The sequence below is a fragment of the Phocoena sinus genome, chromosome 2 (assembly GCF_008692025.1).
Source record: "Phocoena sinus isolate mPhoSin1 chromosome 2, mPhoSin1.pri, whole genome shotgun sequence".
Lineage (NCBI taxonomy): Eukaryota > Metazoa > Chordata > Mammalia > Artiodactyla > Phocoenidae > Phocoena > Phocoena sinus.
Genome location: NC_045764.1, coordinates 35,068,967 through 35,081,377, shown reverse-complemented (window position 1 = coordinate 35,081,377; position 12,411 = coordinate 35,068,967). Strand labels below are relative to the sequence as shown.

The window sequence follows — 12,411 nt, the reverse complement described above, 5'->3', positions numbered from 1 at the left end:
GAGCACAGGCTCCGGATGTGCAGGCTTAGCGGCCATGGCTCACGGGCCCAGCCGCTCCGCGGCATGTGGGACCTTCCTGGACCGGGGCGCGAACTCGTGTCCCCTGCATCGGCAGGGGGACTCTCAACCACTGTGCCACCAGGGAAGCCCCTAAAGGAATTTTTAAATGAAAAAAAAAAGTCAGGGTATGGTTTTCACATGTGCATGGGAATTCTCAAAATGAAATCGTACTGTCCCAATCGTTATCACATAGCTGTGATACAAGACTGGATACCGTTAAGACTGAATTTAAGCATGTACAGACTCTCTCTTTGCAGGTCACTTAACATTTAAAAATAAAATCAACATAAGGCCGTTAAAAAAGCATACTTATAGTAATCTTACCTTGTGTAGGAACTGTAAATCAGAATCTTCCATATCTAGGAGATGTGGTACCTCATTTGAACTCACACCAGCCCCATGAGTTTGGCAGGGTAGGGGTTAATACTTTTCTGATGAGGTCGTTGGAAAACAGAATCTCTTTTGCAAATATTTTCTCCCATTTTGAGGGTTGTCTTTTGGTCTTGTTTATGGTTTCCTTTGCTGTGCAAAGCTCTTAAGTTTCATTAGGTCCCACTTGTTTATTTTTGTTTTTATTTCCATTTCTCAGAATGGGAGAAAATATTTGCAAATAAAGCAACTGACAAAGGATTAATCTCCAAAATTTACAAGCAGCTCATGCAGCTCAATAACAAAAAAACAAACAACCCAATCCAAAAATGGGCAGAAGGCCTAAATAGACATTTCTCCAAAGAAGATATACAGATTGCCAACAAACACGTGAAAGAATGCTCAACATCATTAATCATTAGAGAAATGCAGATCAAAACTACAATGAGATATCATCTCACACCGGTCAGAATGGCCATAGTCAAAAAATCTACAAACAATAAATGCTGGAGAGGGTGTGGAGAAAAGGGAACTCTCTTGCACTGCTGGTGGGAATATGAATTGGTTCAGCCACTATGGAGAACAGTATGGAGGTTCCTTAAAAAACTACAAATAGAACTACCATATGACCCAGCAATCCCACTACTGGGCATATACCCTGAGAAAACCATAATTCAGAAAGAGTCATGGGGCTTCCCTGGTGGCGCAGTGGTTGAGAGTCCGCCTGCCGATGCAGGGGACACAGGTTCGTGCCCCGGTCCAGGAAGTTCCCACATGCCGCGGAGTGGCTGGGCACGTGAGCCATGGCCGCTGAGCCTGCGCGTCTGGAGCCTGTGCTCCGCAGCGCGAGAGGCCACAACAGTGAGAGGCCCGCGTACGGCAAAAAAAAAAAGAGTCATGTACCAAAATGTTCATTGCAGCTCTATTTACAATAGCCAGGAGATGGAAGCAACCTAAGTGTCCATCATTGGATGAATGGATAAAGATGTGGCACATGTATACAAGGAATGTTACGCAGCCATAAAAAGAAACGAAATTGAGTTATTTGTAGTGAGGTGGATGGACCTAGAGTCTGTCCTACAGAGTGAAGTAAGTCAGAAAGAGAAAAACAAATACCGTACACTAACACATATATATGGAATCTAAGAAAAATAAAATGTCATGAAGAACATAGGGGTAAGACGGGAATAAAGACACAGACCTACTAGAGAATGGACTTCAGGATATGGGGCGGGGGAAGGGTAAGCTGTGACAAAGTGAGAGAGTGGCATGGACATATATATACTACCAAACGTAAAAGAGATATCTAGTGGGAAGCAGCCGCATAGCACAGGGAGATCAGCTCGGTGCTTTGTGACCACCTAGAGGGGTGGGATAGGGAGAGTGGGAGGGAGGGAGACGCAAGAGGGAAGAGATATGGGAACATATGTATATGTATAACTGATTCACTTTGTTATAAAGCAGAAACTAACACACCATTGTAAAGCAATTATACTCCAGTAAAGATGTTAAAAAAAACAAACAGAATCTCATGACTAATTCATGGCCAGTCAGAACCAGGGACCTTATCTCCTGAACACTGCCAGCGATGTTTGAAGATCACACAAATAATAGCTTTGGTAGAAAGATTGAGAATCTGAAGTAATTTTCTATATCATGCAGTTTTTCATGTCACAAAATCCAAAAATAAGATGATAAGGATCAAAGTTTTCTGAGATGTTCAAAACACAATATTAAGTCACCTTATTTTATTGTGATAGTTATCCATATCAGTGCAAAAATATCACATTTCATTCATTTTACACAAAATAACAGGGGATAACGGAAATATTAATTCACTTTTGTGTTCTTTTCTGTCTCCAAATCTTGCTGTTTGTACACATAGGGTTATAGACCTTTTGCTTTCTTTCAATTTGAGTTTAAGAGCTCAAGCTGCACCTTATCTGCCTCTAGGGATTGTTGAGAGACACAAAACACCAGATGTTAAATTGTTTTGTAAACCATAAGTTACTTTAAAAATGCAAGTTTTATTTTTATCATGTCGTTTTTTTTTGTGCATCACCTAATATGTGAAACATTAAAAGAAATGTAGGTAAATTTTAAATTAAATTGTTAGGCTGTGTCTTAGAATGAAAAGATATAACAAATCTAATTTTTTATTGTTTTGCCTGGAACCCTGAGCACAAGAGTATAATGAAGTTTTTGAAGTAGAATTAACCTTCCAGATCAACTAACTTAGCAGTTCTCAAATCTTTGGGTCTTAGGACCCCTTTAAACTTAAAACAATGATGAGAAGCCCGAAGAGCTTTAGGTAATATGAGTTATATCTAGTGATGTTAGAAATTAAAACCATGAAACATTTAAAAGAGCTGTTTATGGGCTTCCCTGGTGGCGCAGTGGTTGAGAGTCCGCCTACCGATGCAGGGGACACGGGTTCGTGCCCCGGTCCGGGAGGATCCCACATGCCGTGGAGCGGCTGGGCCCGTGAGCCATGGCCGCTGAGCCTGCGCGTCCGGAGCCTGTGTTCCACAACGGGAGAGGCCACAACAGTGAGGGGCCCGCATACCGCAAAAAAAAAAAAAAAAAAAAAAAAAAAAAAGCCTAATTTTTGAAAAGCAGTATTTGAAAAATTACTGATAATGGCATTGGTTTACATCTTTGCAAATCTCTTTCATGTCTGGCTTAATAAAATATAGCTGGATTCACCTAAATGCTTCTACATTCAATCTGTTGTGATAGGTTGTGGTTTTTTTTTTAATTTTCAAAGGATAATTTAGTTCCCAGCTGGTCAAGTAACGAGGATCATTCTGACTTCACACCCATTTGAGAAACAGTTGGGGGCATAAATTATAAATGGAAACAAAAAAATTAATGATTTTCTTTCCCTTCTCAGACCATTTTTCCATAAGATTGTGGTTTAAGAAGGCTACGAACAAATGCATCATGACATTACACTAGCTTCACCTTTCATTCCTACAGCCCAAGTTAACGAAAGGGAAACAAGACGATTTCTAAAAAACACATATATTCTAGGAAAATCTCTCTAGTAAAAAGTGTGACTAGTATGACGGTTTATGTGCATGTGAGCACTTTTGGGGTATTTCCATGCCTTTGTGGTGCCATAAGGTTCCCCTTTAGAATTAGTAAGATGGGGATCTATCACCTCACATTGGATTTCCTGGTGGTTTTTCCCATAGTTAAAAAGAAGTTATGAAACTAATATACTATGGTAAATCAACTATACTTCAATTAAAAAAAAAGAAGCTACACCCTGTTATTCCTGACACTGAGATCTTCCAAGTCCAAGTGCAAATACAGATTTAAAACCTGTTTTTCTTTGGTTTCTTTTTTTTTTTTTTTTTTCGGTACGCGGGCCTCTCACTGCCGTGGCCTCTCCCATTGTGGAGCGCAGGCTTAGTGGCCATGGCTCACGGGCCCAGCCGCTCCGCGGCATGTGGGATCCTCCCGGACCGGGTCACGAACCCGTGTCCCCTGCATCGGTAGGCGGACTCTCAACCACTGCACCACCAGGGAAGCCCCTTTCTTTGGTTTCTTCACTTGAAAATTTTATTTCCCTGAAATATTCTGTTGGCTTTCTCTTTCTCCTTAGGTGTGCTATTTCTTCTTTTAAACGTGGGCAAGTGGATTATCAGAAAAAGCCAGCACAATGGATATTTTCCTTAATTTGCATTTTTGGTTTTTTGTTGCATACACTATTTCTTTTGTTTTGAATACAAATTATTATTATTATTTTTTTAACATCTCAGCTCGGTTCTTTGTGTCCACCTAGAGGGGTGGGATAGGGAGGGTAGGAGGGCGACGCAAGAGGGAGGAGATACGGGGATATATGTATAGCTGATTCACTTTGTTATACAGAGAAACTAACACACCATTGTAAAGCCGTTATACTCCAATACAGATGTTAAAAAAAAAAAAGATATGTTGTTTTGGTTGACGTTTATAGAGAGAATTTGGCTTCATACAGATATGTCAGTTGGAAAGAGAAGGAATATTTTCATAGCCCTTTCAGGTAATTGTGGCTATTCCTTTTTAATGCTACACTAAAACTAGACAAGTGGCAGTTTCTTAAAGTTTAGCTGGAACATGGAATCTAAAGCCATATTAATGAGATTTTGGTTACTCTGTTACAATGAAATCTATTGGTTTCTCTTGCTGTTTGAATGGATCTTGTAACTATACTAGATTTTATAACATCATACATTGGTCGTTTGGAAAATACTGGCTGACTGAGTTACACGCATCTTCCAAATGTTGACACATTTCATTATACAGTACAAAAAAGATGTTCTTTAATATTACTACCCAGCTTTTCAGAAGAGTCTTTGAGTTTTCGAAAGCAGTCAAACTCGCAATGAAGGTTACTGATTTTCCAAAATTCTAATTTTCCCTTGAAAGCTCGAATTTTATCATTGGCAACAAATACTGTCAGTTGCTTTCCTTGAAGTGGCCAGCTTGTTTTTGTTCATTTAAAAAATTATCTTCCAAATACCCAAGTCCGAATAAGCATGGTTTGTCTGTCAGTCATTCTTGCAAGTAAAGTGGTATGCCATGAAAAAGCAGCTCGTTCAGCTAGCAGTTCACACAATCACACCAGCACACTTGGGCGTGCAGCAGAAGCGCTTTGTATTTCCTGTTTTGTCGTACAGAATATTTAAAAACTTACACTCAAGGGTCAAGTTATAGTAAAATTAATAAGTTCTACTGCTTCGTTAAGGACATTCTTAAGGGAAACTGGCATTTTTGTTTTTATCACAAGTGTGTTGTACTAAGAATACAGTGACTACTGGTACCCTTTGGTGCCACTGCCTCGGTTCCAGTTGAGGTACCAATAGTTTTACCCACCACTGCTTTTACTATGAGTGCAAATGTCAACACAGTGAAAAATGCAAGTAATGGCTTAGTATTTACTGTTTTGAGGATAGTTTTGAGCTCACGGACCCCTGGCGTCCATGGACTACCCTTCGAGGACAGCTCAACAGTTTCACTTTAGAATTATAAGGAAACAAGAGGCTGAGAAGGTTGATCAGTTGACTTGTGGCCATAAAGTACTACAGGGATATAGTAGAGCTTGGTCAGTTTAAGTCAATGTTTGTTGAATTGAGTTGATTTTAGATTGTTTGACTTGTTCAAATGGAATTAACTTTCTTTCTGAGGCTGAGACTCCTGGAAACCCTATAAAGGTTCTGACATACCACTCAGATGTGTTTCTGCATACTCTGAGGATCAACCATTTGCTATTGAAACAATCCTATATGGCTATTAAGAGTTTTAATGTTTTAAGGGAATTTTTAAAACATCTATTTTTATTTCCATTTTTTCCTCAAATTAACCTAATTAATTTTTTCAACTTATGTTTAAACTCCTGTATGCAACGAAGTTCTCACTTTTAGATATATTTTTCTGAATTTCACAAATCTTTTCAACTGAAGAAATTCTGAAATGGAATTATGTTTCTGAGAGCCTCTCTCCCTTAAGAGGAAACAGTGTGGGCGTGGAGTACGTTTGGACGCCAGCTGAGTAAGAAATCTCAGCTAGGAAGGGAAGGCTGTGGGTAGGTTCACTAGGGATGATGTCTATGGAAAGATCAGCCTTGTTATTACTTCAGGTTAAGAAAAAGGTTATGCAGCAAAGGCCAAGATCAGATTCCTTAAAGAACTTTCAGCCCACGGACTGGTCCAGGCTGGATACTGGGTGGCACCACCCGGCAGGAAGGTTCACACATGCTCGGCTATTTCTAATCTCAGTGATTTCTCACTGCGCTGTAAAACTGAGGCCAAGAAAACCAAGGAATCATCTGAGAAGCGCTAAGTCATACAAACGTACATACGAAATAATTTAAGAAAACACTTCAGTGTATACACATTTGTCACGTAGAGTTATTAGTTATACTTTTATTCTTAATCAACTATTCCTTAATAGGGATTTGACAGTGCAAGTCTAGCCCTAGTAATAGCTAGGTCTGCCATATTCCTGGTTTTGTTCTGGGCGATTCAGCTGTTTTCGTTTCTGCCCACCCTTGATTATTTCATTTGTGGGCTGCAGGAGAGCTTGCATCCTCCTAGTGCATTTATTCTCTCCCATTATTCTGTTCTGTTCTAGTCATTCATGCATTTAGTCATTGAATGTTTTTGAAAACGTGCTGTATACAAGGCACTGTGCTAGGCATAGAAAAGGCACAGCCGTGAATAAGATTTGGTCCCTGCTCTTGACAAGATCACAGTCTGGTGGGAATAAAAAGATTTTATAAATATTTTTTTAAAATATATGAACCAGAGCAGAAGAAGCCCAGAGGGGGCAAAAGATAACTCTGGGAGTATTGGGGAAAGCTTTACCGGGGAAATTACATTTGCTCCAGGACTCAGCGGGTAAGTCAGAGTTTGCCTGGAGTGGGGAAGGGCATTCCAAATAAAGTGAACAACGTATGCTAAAGCTCGGGGTGATGACAGATCATGGAATGTCCTGGAACCTGTTAGAGGTTCATCATGGCTGGAGCATAGGATGAGCCAGCAACATGAAGTGACAGGAAATGAAGTGGCCCCGTTCAGTTCATGAAGAAACATACAGTGTTTAATGGTCAGAACAGTCCATGTTGCTAAGATCTGTAAAGTGCGAAGGGGCAGGGGAAAAAAATAGTATATGGACCACTGATCCAGACAACCTATTAACAACTTCAAATCATTAAGAAAAAATTAAAATAAAATGAAAGCAGAACAAGTACTCTTTCTCATTTCCTGAATAATTACGTCACCTGTGAGGATACACCTGACCGACTCTGATTCTCCAAGTGGTATTTACATGCAGGTGTTTATGAATATCAGGTGGTATTTACATGCAGGTATGATATTGGGAAGCCATAAGGAACTCACACAGTGTAGTCCTGATTCTTAACAGCATAGTCAAGATCCAATATAATGCAGCTTGAGACTTCTTACCTCCACTGACTTTTTCATACCGTGATAGTGAGATAATAACCATTGCCGGGCAGCAGTAACTAAAGGTCCACTCACTTCCAGTGTGAAAATCTGAAATGAAAAGTCCACGTCTGCAGTTCGTTAAGAAGGATTGGGGCAGAAAATGAGGGCTTAACATCTGGCAAATTAAGGTTTGCTTGTTTGTCTTTTTTTATTTATTTTTAATTTTATTTAGTTTTTAAACATTTTAGTATAATTTTAAAAGCCTTTGTGTGGGAAAATGTTGACACACAGAAAGTGTAACATTGATTAAACGTTACATATGATATAGATCTTTGGCATTCTAAATAACACCGTAAACTTATTTTTTAAACGTTCTTATTCACTAAACAAATTAGTTTCAGGAATCACAATACGGTTAGCCCATAAATTCTTTAGGAGATTGGGTATTGTAAACATTGGAAAATGAAACTTACAGATGTTCTTTATTTATTATTATGAGCTATAATAATGGAAGCCAGTCTGAAGAGAGTTTCAAAATTATGTATTTCTGAAGGTTAAAATGGATAAAATTGGATAAAAATGAGTTTATAGGAGTGACATAAGACTGGACTTAATCCTTTGAGGACTCAAGAGCATAATTTAAGCGTGACAGATTTAGAAATGAGGACTTTGTTCTCATTCATACAAAAACTAAAAAATTAATAACTTATTATCCAAGTTTAGGCATATCCTTAACAAAGTAGAATCCATTATCTCTGTTGTCTCACTTGTGACTTCAGGAGAAAGTGAATTTAAGTTCTTTATTTTCAACGACTTTTAAACTGCTATAATAAAAAGGAAGTGAAATTTTCTTAAGTTTTCAACATTTATTCTGAAGAAATTTGAAAGAATATAAACAATAGTGAAATCATTCTCTACTGACAGTCATATAGGATGGTCCTCTAGTCTCATAAACCAAAAGATTTATTATTTCACATAGAAGAGAAACCCCAGTTAAAATAATATGAAGCGAAAATTGCTATAGAATATAATAATTTATGGCACAATGTTTATTTTCTGTTCATAAGTGGTAGAGTGGGTCAACCCTGAATTTTAAAAAAATTAATAAAGGAGATTCAATTGGCCATTGACAGATTTTGCTGTCTTTAACTTCTCCCTTTCAACTGTTTCCTTCTTGTTTTCTTTTAAAAACCTCTTCCACTCTCTTATAACTAATATTTCACTGAACACTTGGGAATTTTCTATTTCTCCCTTTCCTTCCATAGCCAAAATCGTGTTCAGGAACACCATGCATGTGTATACAGTTTGTACTTTGCACAAAGGTACCCAGCTGAGTGGGCAAATCTCTGGCTGAAATTGAGCTCACAAATTGCCCACAAAGCTGTGAAAGGCATTGTCTCTCCAGAGGAAGGGAAGGAGGTGGACAGAAGGGAACCCTCTGCTCACCAACCCCTGAACTTTGAGGCTACGTTTGCCAAGGGTGAGGGTCAACTTTTTTTCAAATTCATACAGATATCCTGTAGCCTAGAAGCAGCCCTAGTCTTCAGAGTTGCTACACCCACTGCAAATGTTTCTAACATTTTCCAAGGAGTCGTACCTATTAAAGTCAACTGTAACACAGTAAGGTGTGGGTCAGTAATGAGGACAGACAGGTGAAATTCAGTATGTGTAGAACTGAGAAATAGAGAAGCAGGAGACACAGCATCACTTAGCATCTCTGAACTATACACAAGGGAATCAATGCTGATCCCTGTTTGAGATCATCTTTCCCAGTGAACCATACTATTGAGGAACAGTAGCGTGGAGACTGTGTGTACCTAATAATCCCTGCTACACTTCTTCTGTAACTTCACCTAGAGTTTACCTTACTTGGACTTTTGATTTTCCTGTAGAGAATGACACACGTGTCTCATGTGGATTTGTAAGGTGCAACATTAGTGAAATTTTAATAATGACTGACAAATTACAAAAGAAAGGGAACGATCAGATGATTTAAACTCACTATTAGTATTCAGTACTATATTTTTCAACTTGAAAGAAAAATATGTAATGTACCAAGAAAAATTGCAGTTGCGTTTTCTTGAAATGTATAGTCTTAAAATTAAACGAATCTTACACTTCGTTTGCAATCTCATTTGTCTTCTTTAAAACGTGGTAGATTAAGCATTGAGTCCATCCAGAAAAGTCTGTTCTCATGCAAAGTGAGATAGGGTGATTGGATCTCCAAGTACATTCCAGCTCTACCATTTCCCTGAGTCTCAGCCAAGAAGAAGGACTTTTCCACCCTCTAGTCTATATCGTTATCCGCTTATAGGCAGGAAGCTTGACAAGATCATCTTCTGGGATCCTTGCCAGCCCAAAGTCAGTCATTTTGCTGTCTTCATTCTCTGTGAGTTGCTGTGGTTCTAGAAGAGTTCAGTGTGTTACACGAGCGCATCCTCTTTCTGACTGTTCTACAGAGTCATTGTGGATGGAATGGGGAAAATACAGATACAGAAACCTACAAAGAAAGAACAAGGAATATATGGATGTTCTGTCGCTAATCATCTGGGTTCGGACGTGGAAAGTTCTTCTGTGCTGTATGCAGGTAATGCCTGTTGTTGACACCTGGAATGCCTGGGTTTTGTTTTGTTTTGAACATGAAACTCTGGAGCAGCAGTTTGCATGCAGCAGAGTAACCGGGAGGTAGGGTTAAAACCCAAATGTCTAGACCCCATTCCCAGAGGTTCCGACACAGCAGGCTTGGGATGGAGTCTGAGAATGTGCATATTTGACATGTCCCCAGGTTATGCCAGTGCTGCTGGCCTGAGGACCACACTTTGAAAACAGCTGCTCTGGAGTTTGCTTTCTAAGAATTGGGAATTAATGAGACAGGGTTTAATCGGCGGTGTTGATAGTATGGACTTTTCATTTTTAAAGCGCCACCAGCCGGCGAAAGAGAGTAATGATCCTTTAAAGGTTGATGTATACCTCGCAATGGCATACCCCCCAATCCTTAGAAACACTTTCAGGAAACTGTCATTGTAAATTAGTGTAAATTGTTCCAGGATGTAGAGAAAGTCACTTTAATATAAAAGTGTGCTTTTTTTTTATGAAGGAACATTTTTAGGTGGCAGAGTTGTAAGCAATGCTTCCTTGTGTCAGGCTCATGTTCTGGGATTAAAACTAAAATAAGTTATCCTCCAACTCTCTGCTGTGTGGTTTCTGGTATCTATGGCTCAAATAAACTAAGGTGAGGAGAAAGACAATATCAGGGATTGCAACCCAGCATTTAGACAACTAAGCATTGATGTAGCCAGTACATCACATCTCTAAATAGAGGAGGTTGGACCAGTTGATTTTAAAAGCTCCGTGAACATGCCAGGCTTGATGCTAAGTCCCTCTCCTGGCTGCATTCCCAAGGTAGGGCCTTCAGGCCTTGATTTTCTGTGCCTTGATCCTCCTGGACTGTTCTCTCCTGTGAGCATCAGCTCTTTTCCAGAAAACCTCAGTTCCAAGGTTCTGGACTTGCTGGGAGGAATAGAAGTCTCTCTTGCAGCTCACACATTTCCCCGTAAGTCCATCCCAGAACAGCTCAGATTCATGAGAGAGCTGGTGCAAGGTCCTCAGGGGCCAGAGGACATAGGACAATGACAGCCCTTTCCCAGCCCAAGAGTTCCTATCTTTTCAATTCTCAGGATAGCACTTCAGTGCCCCAAGCACTCCAGGAGCAAATGGAACATTTTGTCCCCCAGACATGGTCATTCCCAAGTTCTCTTCTCCAGAATACATGGTTACCAAACACCAAAGTGTTATTCTTTCATGTCCTATGCGTTGGTGATAAAACAGATTAAAGAAATACGATGTGGCCTCTCCCTCCAGGAGCTTACCTGCTAATGGGGTGGAGGAGGGAAACCAACCACGGCAACAGTTCTGCAGTAGAGGAAGGTGGCCTTCCCTGACCCCCCACATGCTCCTGAGAGACACCTGGGCAACCAGCACCTTTCTCTACCTCAACAGCCATCACCCTGTAATGGTAATGGTGTCTCCCACCAGTCTATGAGTTGCTTGAGGGCAAGAATGGTTGTTTTCCAACTTCATATTCCCATTCTCCAGCCCAGGCACAAAGTATGTTTCCTGAGTGAGTTCATAAATGAATCTGGTAGAAGTACATGGTTCTTAAAGTCCAGGAAAATAAAAGTCTGTGAATGAATTCCTGATTCTTTATGACCTTGTTTTTATGATTCATCTTTTCCATGCAAGTGTTATGCAGGTTTGTTTCAAATTTTCCTTCCAGGAAGAGAGTCAGATGGTCCCAAGCCCTCCTGTGTTTTGGTCCTGCTTTAACTCATCCAAGGCTGCACTGCAGAGATGTTATTCCTGCCGTGCCATGTCTTGTTTGCATGAACTTCTGAATTTCTTCTTTTTCGAAGTATCAAAGAGGACTTTATCCTCAATTTTGGTTATAAAACCAAACTATCCTCACAGTCTGTATATGGTTGTTGCAAAGCCTCTTTGTAGATATCTCTTTGAATGCATCCATCTGTCCATCTGTCCCCTGAGCACCTCCAGGCTGTGGATGTGCAAGTCCCCATGGGGCACCACGAGGGATGCGGAGAGAGCCAGGACTCCGCCCCTGCTCTCAAAGAACTCAGCAAAGCTTACCAAATGCAGCATGGTTTACTCAGAGCAAAAGCCTGAACCTAACATAGTTCCCTGCTCCCTTTGAATTAAGAGGCACCTGCCATCTTGTCTATTGGAAGAAATATCACCAGACCGGAGCACAGCCATCTCTCCGTCGTGATTGGAGGCATCGTGGAAGCACCCCAGCGAGCAAACGTGACCATCCAGTGTCCTGTAAGAGGTGAGCGTGGTCATTCCCAGTGGGAGAGCACAAGGCCAGCCCAGTGTGGCCGGGAGTCGCCAGCTGTCATTTTGGTAGCTCAGACAGCCCTGCAAGCTTAAAAATCTGATTGTCCAGCACCCGACAGAGGATATGTCTCTCAAGGGTGAGCTGACACCAGCTCATGAGACCAGTGTGTAAAACAGAATGCAGTTTAATCATTCT

General features: G+C 40.4%; 1 protein-coding gene across 1 annotated transcript in view; it reads left to right on the top strand.

Annotated features, from left to right (window-relative positions):
- ADAMTSL3 (ADAMTS like 3) overlaps positions 1-12,411 on the top strand; it is a 387,063-nt gene that overhangs the window by 326,614 nt on the left and 48,038 nt on the right. The window contains 2 exon segments of the mRNA XM_032622232.1: positions 9,824-9,951; positions 12,079-12,207. Coding sequence (XP_032478123.1) covers positions 9,824-9,951; positions 12,079-12,207 — 257 coding nt within the window.